This window comes from Channa argus, chromosome 18 (genome assembly GCF_033026475.1).
Source record: "Channa argus isolate prfri chromosome 18, Channa argus male v1.0, whole genome shotgun sequence".
In the NCBI taxonomy this organism is placed as follows: Eukaryota; Metazoa; Chordata; class Actinopteri; order Anabantiformes; family Channidae; genus Channa; species Channa argus.
In genome coordinates, this window is record NC_090214.1 from 10,292,562 (window position 1) to 10,305,166 (window position 12,605).

General features: G+C 36.7%; 2 protein-coding genes across 3 annotated transcripts in view; one reads left to right on the forward strand and one right to left on the reverse strand.

Annotated features, from left to right (window-relative positions):
- Positions 1-353: 353 nt before the first annotated feature.
- Positions 354-4,041, reverse strand: exosc2 (exosome component 2). The gene is made up of 9 exons (XM_067485308.1): positions 3,878-4,041; positions 3,103-3,204; positions 2,912-2,957; positions 2,694-2,783; positions 2,461-2,526; positions 2,296-2,364; positions 1,620-1,796; positions 1,262-1,390; positions 354-717 (listed from the first exon to the last, which is right to left on the reverse strand). Exons 1-9 carry the CDS (start codon positions 3,997-3,999, stop codon positions 637-639), a joined length of 882 nt encoding a protein of 293 aa, XP_067341409.1. The 5' UTR covers positions 4,000-4,041; the 3' UTR covers positions 354-636.
- An 824-nt stretch (positions 4,042-4,865) lies between these two features.
- Positions 4,866-12,605, forward strand: part of ric1 (RIC1 homolog, RAB6A GEF complex partner 1) — a 31,003-nt gene continuing 23,263 nt past the window's right edge. For both annotated transcript variants that reach the window (XM_067484371.1, XM_067484372.1), the window contains exons 1-2: positions 4,866-5,516; positions 10,825-10,932. In XM_067484371.1, coding sequence (XP_067340472.1) covers positions 5,376-5,516; positions 10,825-10,932 — 249 coding nt within the window. In that variant the 5' untranslated portion in view covers positions 4,866-5,375. The remainder of the gene's footprint in view (positions 5,517-10,824; positions 10,933-12,605) is intronic.

Below are 12,605 nucleotides of genomic sequence, written 5' to 3' on the forward strand. Positions count from 1 at the left end.
TTCTGGTCCATAAGGAGAGCAGCCTATTGTCACCAGGTAAGGGTCCTGGAAAATGTATTTCTGCTGCAGGTGCCTACAAGCCACTACACTAGTATTTTAAGTAACTTTACACTCTTGCTAATACAGATTCTCTCCCAAAAAACAAACTTTAATGGAATATTGTGTGATGATGACACTGTACGATGTTTTAACAGTTATGTAAACTGGTACAATATGTCATTAAAACATTATATGCAATTCAAAAACAGATGTGTAATTTACATGTCTTGCAGGAAAGGTTTTCATAGGATACATGAGCTTAAAGCCATTGAGGAATTTTTTCCTTTGTTTATACAACAGATCACACTGAGAACTGAAAATTATAAAAAAAAAAAATTTATTCCATACAACAGTTTTAGAATAGTATAGCACATTATCAAACTTTTTCACTGCACCTCTGTGGAAAAGTTCAACAGTAAAACTAACAGCAGTTACACACAGTCAAACAATGATGTTGTTTGGGTTCATAAAATATATTTATGTTGAACTGCACATTATACTGCAAGGCCCGTCCTTAAAAAAGGTGGTCAATCCCTCACAAGACTGCTTGATGTGATCTCAGTCCTGTGACACAAGGAAAGTTAGGATTCATGCTTTCTAACCTTCCTGTTCCAACAGCTTCTGTTGTGTCAACATGACAATCTCCTCCATCACTTCTGGTTTTAAGATGTCTTTGACCTGCAAGGACAGTTTGTGGAAATCAGTTGCAATGAAAGAAATCTTTACTTTAAACACCACAACACCTTAGGTTGTTTAGCCAACATTAGTTACATACCAAGAGCTTTCTCCACAGTGCCTATTGATTTAAATGTTTTAGAATGCAGTACTTCCTTTATTTAAGACATTTCTATAACAAGAACTAAACTAAAATAACCATTACACATGTAGTCTGGTTTGCTGTATTTGTGAAACAAATACAAACTGGTAAGGTAATATGCTGATTATATTGTATAACCGTAAGAGTGATGATATTCCACAATAACTGCTTCAGACAAAACAAAGCAGACACTTTTAAGAGAACTTGTACATTTCTAATACAGCCACAAGATGGCTGTATAAGTCCAAGATTTTTGTTGCTCAAAAATCAGGAGTCATTTGGTTTTATTCAAAGTAACTGTTAAATAATAACTGTTAAATAATAAAAATAACATATTGTTTAGAACTAAAATTACGGACTTTCATTACAGCGCAGTATGTTTTTTTTTTACCAACAGTTTCCTACCTGGTGTTGAAGTGAAGATTCATAGCAGTAGAGAACACTGGTGTCATATAGAAGGACCTTGTGTGTGGCCAAAGCTAGCAGGCAGTTCTGCAATCGTGAAATCACTTCTCGATCTGACAGGCTAACAGGCTGAAAGGAAAGAGAAAGTAGGATTACAACATACATACAAATACAAAGTGTTGCACCTGTGCAGGTTACTTAGATATATACCATATAAATACTCAAAAAAATATCAGGTACAATTCCAATATAAAATGTAGATCTTTATAAATTATTATAATGATTCTGTTTGCCTCTTGTTTCTAAATATGTTTGCATTTTCTACAAAAAATTGCACATTATGCATTATGTACACCACCTCCAAACTGGTGTAGAAGCCTCCAGCCTCTTCTTCCTGTTGTTCTGGTGTGGGATACAACCACACAAAGCCATTATTCCCAAGAATGATGGATGCACCACATGGCAAATTGTGGAAATGTGTTTTCTGCCTCTTGATGAGAGAAGGAGAAAGCTGTACCAGAACTCCTTGACCCAACTGACGATTGGAACAAAAAGACAGGACATTGTTTGAAATGATGAATGAAGAAAAAAATACTCTATGCATACTGTATGCTACCAATGAACCTTATCTTATTTTTTCGTAAAAAAATGAAAGAATAGAATATATTGCAAGTATGTAATGGTACAAATCATGGAGCAAAATCTATATGTCATCTGTCATTTATATATTGTACAAGAATCCCACTTTAGGCCTCGTTTGAATGTAAAACTATTTCTAATGTTATAATTTCCTGTATTCATTAAACTACCTAATTAACAAATTTGTTGATTTGTCTCACCACATTACTAACGAGCAAGCAATGAAAGAATAAAAAATAAGTAGATACCCATTTAGTATGGACATTACATATAAATTAATTGCCTTTTCTTATCATTTTTAATAATATGCACATAATAATGTATAACAGTGGGTCCTACACAAACCTTTCCATTGGATGAATAAGCAAATTTTTGTTCATGTTGGCATAACTTACTTTTCCGTACTTTAGACTACGGGTGTGAAGCGATAGGGCTCCATCTGAGAAGACAGACTGCACCTCTGCCTAAAAGAAAAAAGTAGCACAAACGTGACAAGTTTAAGCAGACTATTTTTGAAATAAATTGATGACCAACAAATGAAGACTATAAAAATGAGTTACACTAATGAGATCACCCTCCTGAAGGTACTCTCTCATGGTGAGCTCATCTTCTGCTGATCTTCTCCTCTGAAAGGCAAAATCACATCAAATATCTTTAACAATGATAAAAGTTATCTTTTTAAAAACCTTCCTGCACAAACCCATTTCCCAGTTCTTCAGATTAATACTCAATTAGTTGACACTGTAAGACATAGAACATCTATTCCAGAGAATCACATTTTGTAGCATCTCACCAGCTCTCCTCCAGGAAGATTGACAGAAGACAATAAGAGGACTGAGTCTAGTCGGGAATTGGTCTCTACCTTCCATCGTTTCTGTTGTACCTATATGTATCCCAAAAAACACACTTATTTTAATAGTGAAGTCTGACTAGCCAAAATGGCAACATATGTTGTAGCTATATACACAAAATACATCAAACAGTAGAAGAGACATGGGGGGAATACCTTACCTCTGTAATTCTGCCAACCACCACATCTCCAACCTCCCCATTGAACCTGGAATTAAAATAAATGAACAACAAAAATAACTGACTTACACAAAAGCAGCAATACATAAATTAATTAAAAGCTGTGCACATGTTAACTCATTACCACTGAGCACACATGGCCTGTTTATTTGACTTTAACTTAAATCACTTACCTTGTTTTTAGTGGTCGGACACATATCAGCTTGTCTACTCTCTGCACCTCTCCAGCGACTGAAGCAGTCAACTTGTCTTCATCAACATAGGTACCATGACCCCTGGTAATATGGGGTAGAACACTATAATTTAGTAATGCATTAAAACAGGAATGCTCTAAAGACAAACCTGACTAAAAGGTTTGTCTTCAGATACTGCTTGTAGAAAACATGTCACAATTTTAAAGGGTTAAATTATAATTTTATGCCTTAGGCCAAATTTCATATATGACCCTGAAAGTGTGAACAAACACCAACCAGGAACATCTGTCCAGCTGCAGACGGCTGTCTAGAAAGGGTGAAGATATATAGTAAATCCTTCATAAACATCAACGTAACAACTAACACCATTATGGTCAGAGCATAAACAATTTCCCCCACAGACAAAAAGCTTAAGAGATTCAACTGGTGCGGCGTCCTTGAAGATCCTCAGTCATCCAAGTCGTGTTTATTCCCGAAAATGCTTTCTGGTGGCAACTGGAGTTGTTCAGTGGCAGATGAACTTTTATGAGCTACTTATTTGCAAAAACGTTTCGCCAACCAGCTAGTGCACTGTGAAATGACAACATTTAGGCTGTGTTTACAATCTTTCAAAGGCTGTCAAGCCTCGACCATCTCTTTTACTAAGACAGCAGAACCAGTACCAGAGCCAAAGATCGACATGCTGCTTTAATTTGGTTTCCTCCTATGACCACATAGTGTGGCAACTACATACACAGCAGAAATCAGTTCATACCTCATGAAACCAGTATCTGAAGTGATTACATCGCCGGGAACAACCAGGTCTTTCCGGTCGAAAGCAGAAACTGATAAAGATACTGGTTTTCGAATAACTGGTAATCTCATGTCAGCCGCCATGCTTCTTCTTTGAGTGCTTGTCTTCTTCTACTTCTTCCCCTCTCTCTTCTTCTACGCTTTCTTTTACTTCTGCTCTTATCGCCACCTATAGCAATATGCTTGAATATGGTTTGTGTTTTTCGCTTTTACTCTTCTAGTGGAGGTAAGCATCGCTATGAATCAGATTGTTAAACCTTGAAGCTAAAAAAAAAGTTTTGCTAATTTAGTTTCGCCCTTCGTTAGGTATGGCACTATAAAGCAGGCCCATACATATATAAGTTGATTTGAGGCATAAAGGAACACGTTTCATTCATATCAATAACTTGCAGTGGAGGAAGGCATAAACAAATTGGACAAGTAGCCTACTTGCTTAAAAATTATTGTAAACACAGGTATGCTCTAAAAAACTCTGAAATATCCTGCACAGGAAACGTTACTTAAGTGAATAGCTTTAAAATGAACTACCAATAATAAAGGTAATCATACTGGTAATGATACATTTCATAAATATTAGTATGTTATGTTAAATACTTTATGTACTGCCATGTGGATAAACCATAATGATACAAGAATAATCCATCATAATTTATTGTTTTAATATATTTTGTATTATACCAATTTTTGCATACAGATTTACTGTGGAAGATGAATTGATTGGAATAATTGTGTTTTTTATGGTCAGTTGCATCGTTTTGTGTTTGGTTGTATACATTTGATGATAGAATTACATTTTTAATTGCACGGTTTATATACACTTCTTTAGGCCACGAGATGTCAATGTCGAGCCATGGACTTTTTTGCAAAACTGCGTTTAAACTACGGCTTCACATAACGGAGAGTTGACGTCACATGTCAACACGACGCAAAGTTCTCCGTCGTGGCCAATCATCGTTCCTTTCCACAGACTCTTGTAAAGATGGCGACGGTGAGGGACAGAGGAGCGAAAACTGGACGCTTCACTGTTATTAAACACCGCTGGTCCAGACACCGTAAGAATTTATAAGGCAGCGGGAGCGAAAGTTTATCGATGAGTTTGTCAGCCGCAGCACACTGCTTGGCGCTGTTTGGTGTAGCTGCGGCCTTGGTTGCTTTTGTTTTCGGTTACACTGTCGCTGCTTTGGAAAGCTAATTAGCTTTAAGTTGGAAAACCAGTGCTAGCCCGGAGTTAGCCGTGTAGCTCCATCGGCTGCTTGGGTCCTTCTGCATGGCATTCAGAGACTGATAGCTCGGCCAGTGTCAACGCTGGACTGCACAGAGCTAATCAGCGATTTATATATTCACGCAAGTACCCGCCAATGAGTCACTTGGATTAAAAATACTTTAGGAGAAACAAGGGCCACAGACTATCTGGCATTGCGACACTGTTTGGAGTGTCGAGGCGGAGTGAGTTTGCCGTCATGTATTTTCTAACCGGCTGGCCCCGGAGGCTGCTTTGTCCGCTGAAAAGTGAAGAGGAGCCCTTCTACATCCAGCCCAGCTCCCAGAGGTTTTACTTCGCCCTGCTGTCAGAGACAGAACTCAGCATTTGGTTTAGTCGGGTAAGTCCAGCAGCTGCAGCCTCGTTTCAGTCGCGCTCATAAACTCAGCTCTCCAGATATAAACGATGGATGTGTTACCATAATTTAAGCTGAGTATGTTGTATTAAAACTGGTTCAGCAACTAGTACCACCATTATCTTTTTTTAACAAATGTAATTACTTTGCCTTTCAGTAAAATTAAAAGAATGGTTAATGAAAAATCGTGGTGTGGTTAGTGTCAACGTTAATTCCCTGGAAGCCCGTACCACCTAACACACCTAACAAATAGATGGCAGGTGGCATTGTTACGCATTATAACATTTTGACTATATCCGTATACGTGTGCGTTCACAAAGACATTGGCGTTTCTCCCATTTACTCCCTTATAAATTATAAAGGGCGGCTGAATTTGTATAACCCCAGCCACAGGAACTAAACTTCACCTTGTGACTGCTGCTTCTCAAGTCGAGAGCAGTTCATACTTGCCAGCTTGGGGAATTAAATTGCAGTAAAAGTAAAACAGGTAAAAGTAAGATACAAAAACTGCAAACTCCTTCATGTGTATTAGCTCCTCTTTGCCTTACCAATAATATTAGCAGCAGGCTTTAGATCAAATAAATTTCTTTGTCTTTAAAGAAAAATTGCTTATTAGCTTTAAAGACAGCAGAGAGGGCACCAGGGGCCCTGACTTGATACAAACCTGTTACAGTGCTTGGGGGGGGGGGCGAAGAACTGAAGGCACTTATCCTCTGAGCCCCGAACAACAAGCAACGGTGGAGACTTTAGTTTGGATACAAGGATATCAAGTGATCCATTTCTTTATAAATGCAAGTTGTGTCATCTCACAATTCTTTCTTACACGTACATGCACACACTATATATGTATTTCACCCACAGTTGCTAGAAATGTCACACAGCAGTCACTGTCTGAAATGCGTTGTTAAATTATTTAGCGCTAAGTATAATGTTACATTGCGCCATACCTTCATACTACCATCATCCTAATTTCAATTGGTTGCTCATCTTTAAGAAAAGCAGAATTACGGTTGGATGGAATTTCTGGTCTGAAACCACCTAAATCTGAAAATGTATCTTGTTTACACTGCCTAATCTCCATGATAAACTTGTTCCTGGGTGGGTTTGACATTGCAGAAATTCTATCTTCGGGACAATTTTTTTTTTCTGTCAAGCCTTCAATTCCCAGGGAACTAGTATTTAGTGTTAACCATTAGTTTGTGTGGTAATGCTGAATGGATGGTGAAATGTTAAGTGAATGTTAAGTGCCAGGGCCGACACCAGGACCTGATGTAGTAGAAAATTAAAATTTTCAGGAACTTGAAATTTCAGGTATAGTTGTGAGCCTTGTTCATTGAATACATCTAGATTTGTTGGAATTTAAGAGAGGCCATTGGGTTTGATAACTTGCGTTTGAGAACATTGTTTATAGCAGCCTGCATTTCACAGTGTACATTATTAAAACAACAATGGGAACCACTGTAGATCACTGCTGATTTCCTGAGGCACATTCAGGATGTGTTTTGCTTCCCCTCTTTCATAAGACCTTTGCCTGCCTGTTAGTATCAATGATAAGTAAAGAGAATTCACTTTGGAATGTCGACCAGAGCCATGTCTTGTTGGTGACATGCACCTTTCACATCTGTTGTGTCAGTTATGCAATTTGAGTTCACTAGTCCAAGTCTGCACACAGCAATGTAGCAGAGAGGTTTATTGAATCAATTAATGTATTCATTAATTAAATACAACTATGGAAAGTAATATTTACCTTTACTGGTCCTAGTTGGGTTACAGTAATGTGACACATTTCTGAGTTGGACTGATACCTGAGTGAAATGGTCAGTACAATATATTTTAAGTCTTTTTAAACATGATTGTGTATCCTTAAAGTTTAAAAGAAACATTTCTGTCTGTCATGATTTGTGTTTCTATATACAACCTATGGCCTCTCGGCTATTGTTTTGTCATCAGGGTTTCTCTCTTTAATCCTATCTATACTTGAACCAAGAAAGCCTGAGCCTGGCTAGTTAAGTCTAGGCATTGTTAATGTGCTACTCATGTACCGCAGTACTTTAGCCATGTAACGTTTTTGTGCTGTCACCCTATCACAGCTGTATTTTTCAGGGGTTTAGCAATAGAGTGTTGGGGTCTGTTGGTGTTATGATGACGTTAAGAAATTGTTATTTAGGTTTTAGTTAAGTTCTCGTAATTTACACTGTTTGTTTATTTAGGATGTTGTCTTTCAATCTCAAACCCTGTTTTTTTTGGACGTAGGTTGTTTTGCAGGGATGCCATGACTTTTCCAAATGTGGTCAATGTCAGGTGCAATAACATTGTAACTTTATAATAAAGTTATTAATGAATGCTGTCATTACCAAGTGGATATTTTCAGGGCTGAATAGCTGTTAAAATTGCAGTTGGGTTATAACTACTTTAAAACAGATCAATTTTTAAAGAATTGTGTAATTATATATATTTATCAGTTGTAATGCCCAGTGCATTCTGATCAATTAATAAAATTAAAAAAATTTCACAATTGCTCACTACTTCTTAAAAGAAAGATAGGACTCCATGTATTGTTGAGACTCATTATTAATTTTAAACAGAGCTACAGAGTTCTAAACCTCAAACTTGAACTAAGGTTACTGTAACTGATTCAAATTCAGTTTGCTTGAGTAAAGACAAAAAAAAAACACTAAAAACTGTCCTAAAACTGCAGCACATGTAGCTCAATTTAATAGCCATTGTGTTAAATTGTTAATTCAGTGTTTTCATTCCTAGTTCCCAAATGTTGGAAAAACAATCTCACTTTTAAATTAAATGTATGTTTTATTAACAAAATAAGTTTTGCAACTCCTTCCAAGGTTAGAGGTTTCTCTCTGTGTCCCAGTGTGCGAGTTTCACAAGTGTAGGTATCACTCATAACGTTTAGGCCTCTCTAGTCTGCAAAAGGGTTGCTGTAGGGCAGAAATGGTTAAAACCTGCTCTGTCATTATAGTTACTAGGTAAAGGGTCTGAAGTTGCATCATTGGAATTACATGACATATCTTCCTTTTTATTTTTTTCAGGTAAAGCTTGTCTAGGCATAGTGTCCTAGTTTTCCTAATGTTACATCTTTTGTAGTCACAACATTTTTTTTATAAAAACATTTTGAAGTGATGCATCATAATGGGTAAACCACCTTTACTAACAGTGATCTTTGGTGCTTATTTTTCATTAGCTTTTGTACAGGTATTGTTATTATTACCATAACCTGCATTGTTTAAAATACATTGTTATCTTAGTGGAGTACTTCTAGTATTTTGCTAATTTAAATAAAATGTAAATCTGCCTAGTACCTTTAGTAGAGTAAATAGTTTTAAGTGGTATTTTTTAGCCCAATACTTTCACTTTTACTTAAGTAATGAGTTAGTTTACTTTTAACAGCTTTGCCCACATTGTATTACATTTTTCTGTGCATGGGGCTGTGTAACTGCAGAATGCCCCGATTGGCCATGCTGCCCCTTCTCCTCCATGACATTATTTAGATTACAAGAGTTAATGTTGTGGCTGATTAGTGTATCTCTCACTGACAGAATTAGCTGCCTTGCTTTAGAGGTTAAAAAGCCATTATTCTTTTGATAGTTTGGACTTGAAATTATTATGCTGAATTTTCTGTTTTGCCATTTCCTATTCCTATGTTGGTAAGGACAAACAATCAGCTTTATCAAATAAGCTCACCATAATGGTAGCAACACTAGCTAAACCCATGCATACTAGATTTCCTAGAAGTATGATGCATTTGCTGAGGATTGAATAATGCCAATGAGCCAAGAACCTCAACACCTGCTAATTGAGGTTTCTGGTGTAAACTGACTTTACCAGTGCTTCTCTGCATAGGTTGCCGTAAAACCTCCTGATGTTGTAATTGAAGTAAAATTTTAATAAACCATCTGTTAATGTTTTTTGGCTGCAGATAAGCTTAGATCCCTAGTTGTTTGTGGTTTGATATCAGGGTATAGAAATGAACTGGCCAAAATTGGTGAAGCCAAGGAGGACTTCACCAATTTTCAACTTGTTTTCTATGGCTTAATTTAGGGTTTAAACCTCCCTCTGACTTTCCCTATATTAAAATATTTCCCTGCTCCAGCTGCTAGCTGAAAAACTCCAGATGACATCTGGAGTTTGACTATCATAAAAAAACCTCATAGTTTTTTTTTTTTTGTTGTTGTTGTTGTCCTTTCGGTTTATCCCATACGTTCAGGGTTGCCACAGCAGATTCCACATGTTGATTCGGCACAATTTTTTTACGCCTGATGCCCTTCCTGACGCAACCAATTTTTACCGGGTTTGGGACTTGCACTGCGGGGCTGGGGATGGGGAGATGGGCTATTGGAGGTTCAGTGTCTTGCCCAGGGGCACTTTGACATGTGGTTGGGAACTGCGGGGCGCGAACCTCCGACCCTATGGTCAGTAGGGGGATACTCTACCAACTAACTACGCCACTGCTGCCCCATTATGAAAAAATTTCTAGTATGAAGTATGACAATATCTGAACTGACAGTTCCTCCAAATGATAACATCTGGAGGTGTTTTTCAGGTAGATGTAGATAGACATTTTAATATATAGGAAAGTCAATAGGACATTTAATGGCATGTGCTATCTAAACTAGAACCAAAGAAGCAAGTTCAAAGTTGGTGAAGGCATCGTTTAAGAAAATGAATTCAGTGTCAACAAACAGGCTTTTAATATAATAGAGTAAAATATGACTAGATGTTTTATAGTGCCTACTACTGCTGCTCTTTATACATGTATAGAAAGGACTTTACTAAATAGTTTCTTTTTAATTAATCATGGTAAGTTGCTTCATTGTGCTTACTTGCTTTGGACTGCCAATTTAGTATCATTATTAGCAATTTAAGGGGCATTGGGACCGGGAATAAAATCATTGTTATTTGTTTTTACCAGCTGAAATTGGTGAAGTTCTAAGACAAAAAACTAGGGATATCTGTTAATAAATCTGGGTAAAGAAAGTGCTGCCTTTTTTCATAATGCCACATTTACTCTCAGAACCCAGATCAGTTACTCGGATGTAACATTTTTAGCTTTTGATGAAAGAGTATTGGCTTTTACTTAGATGTCATTTATGTTTTCAGCATTTTTAAGATGCTCTAATGTAAGATTTAAAAAAACTGAAATCTTTACATTACAACTTGCATGTTTTATTGAACAGTTGGATAACAGTGTTGTGATATTTGGCATCCGGATGTATGTGACCAGCAGGATGTTTTAAGTATTAATTTTCTTTCTCGTATTCCTGTTCTCCACCCACAGCCCAGTGTTTTGATAGTCAGCTATATCGAGTCTGCAAAGGCGGCGGCCCAGTTTGGTTTCTACCAGAAGGCTGAATGGAAACCAGACGACTCTATGATAGCTGTGGCGGTAAGTACACCACACACGTTAACAGATAATCTATCCCTGATTGTTACATCAGTCATTGAACATTGAATCCCAGTTAAGCCACAAGAAGTCAACAGTATATTTATGTTTTTGTCAGTGTTACATTGTTGTTAGAAACTGCAACACTCTGTAAGCTTACAGCTATTTTTCAACTGATTAAAAATATTGCAGACTATGTGATTTGCGGTACATTGGGTAATGTATTAAAAAAAAACACAAAACTGTTAAAGCTAAAGACAAATTAAGTAATAACCAACATTATTTCTGGTAGTTTTTTTTTTTTTTTTTTTTTAGTCAGTGGTGGAGAAACTGCTGTAGTAAGTAAACTAATAATAGGATCTTCTCTTATATAAACGCACAAAATGATTTAAACAGAGGAGTTTGCCCTATTTTTACCGTTATGCTAAGGTCCAGATATACGGATTGTATTCCTGTGCCAATGAAAATGGAATTGAAACAGTTTCTGAATGCTTTATATTACTTCTGCATTCATATTTACATTTGGCATTTAGATGCTTTTATCCAAAGCGACTTACAAGTGAGTTACAAGGCTAGCAAAAATTTAAGTCAAGGAGAAATTGATAAACCAAAGTGCTATTAGAAGAAGTGTTTCCCTTTCATGAGATAAATGAACAACGTCACTGTCAGTCATACACAGATCACACTGTGTGCAATGGTGTTACATTAGTATTTAAATGCTGCAAAATTACTGTAAAGAAAATAGTAAGTAAAACAAAAATATTTTAAAATGGGATTAACATCTATTTCAAAAGGAAAATCTTGACCTGATCTAATTTTTGAAGTTAATAAAGCTTGACATGCGCACACACACACACACACACACATATATATATATATATATATATATAGATAGATAGATAGAGAGAGAGAGAGAGAGAGAGAGAGAGAGAGAGAGAGACTCACAAGTAACATCTTGAAATTGCCATGAACTAGTGAATTATCTGCAGTAGATAAATCAATAAGGTTCACTAAACAGACTGACATTCAACATTTTGAGATGATAACATTTAAATGCTTCTATCACACTTTGCCCTTTAGCTCCAGCATACATTGTCCTCTGTTGATTAGAGTACTTTCTGTTTTACTGCAAGTCAATCAACTTAAAGTGCTATTCAGTGGTTTTTACCCCCTGGTATTAATCAGAAATCTTTCAATTTTAGCTGTATTTGCCCATTGGTATCTCTTATACTAGTTAAGTAGCCAGATAACTAGTGAAAATGCTAGAGGTGCACTTTGGCAGCTATCCAACACAGATTTTATTCCATCTCTGTGTCAAGGACTAAATGCTGCATAGCCATCCAAATGTACATGTTTCTTTGCATGAATTTTTCTTGTTTGCTGCTTACCGTTTCTTAATGACATCATGTACAGTTTGGCATGCCTTCTGGCAGATTTGAACACATCAGCTGCACCTAAGATAGCCATATAACATTTTTAGCGTGTAATCAAATATAAGGTGGGCATAAACTATCTTAGGAGACTTTACCCTTAAACTCATTCCAGGCTTGTCGGAGAGCTAGTTGACACAGCTGTTTATAGAGATGGTGAAGGCCTACAGTTCATTGTGTTTTGTAAATCAGTACCCATTTCCTTGAGCATTGAATTTGGTGAGGGGCATACATAGCCTTTGTTTT

Coding starts and splice junctions, on each gene's coding strand:
- exosc2 (XM_067485308.1), bottom strand. CDS start 3,999: ATGGCGGCTGACATGAGATTACCAGTTATTCGAAAACCAGTATCTTTA. Junction 2,958..3,102: donor GTCCGACCACTAAAAACAAG/GTAAGTGATTTA, acceptor TTTTAATTCCAG/GTTCAATGGGGAGGTTGGAG. Junction 2,527..2,693: donor ATCTTCCTGGAGGAGAGCTG/GTGAGATGCTAC, acceptor TTTGCCTTTCAG/AGGAGAAGATCAGCAGAAGA.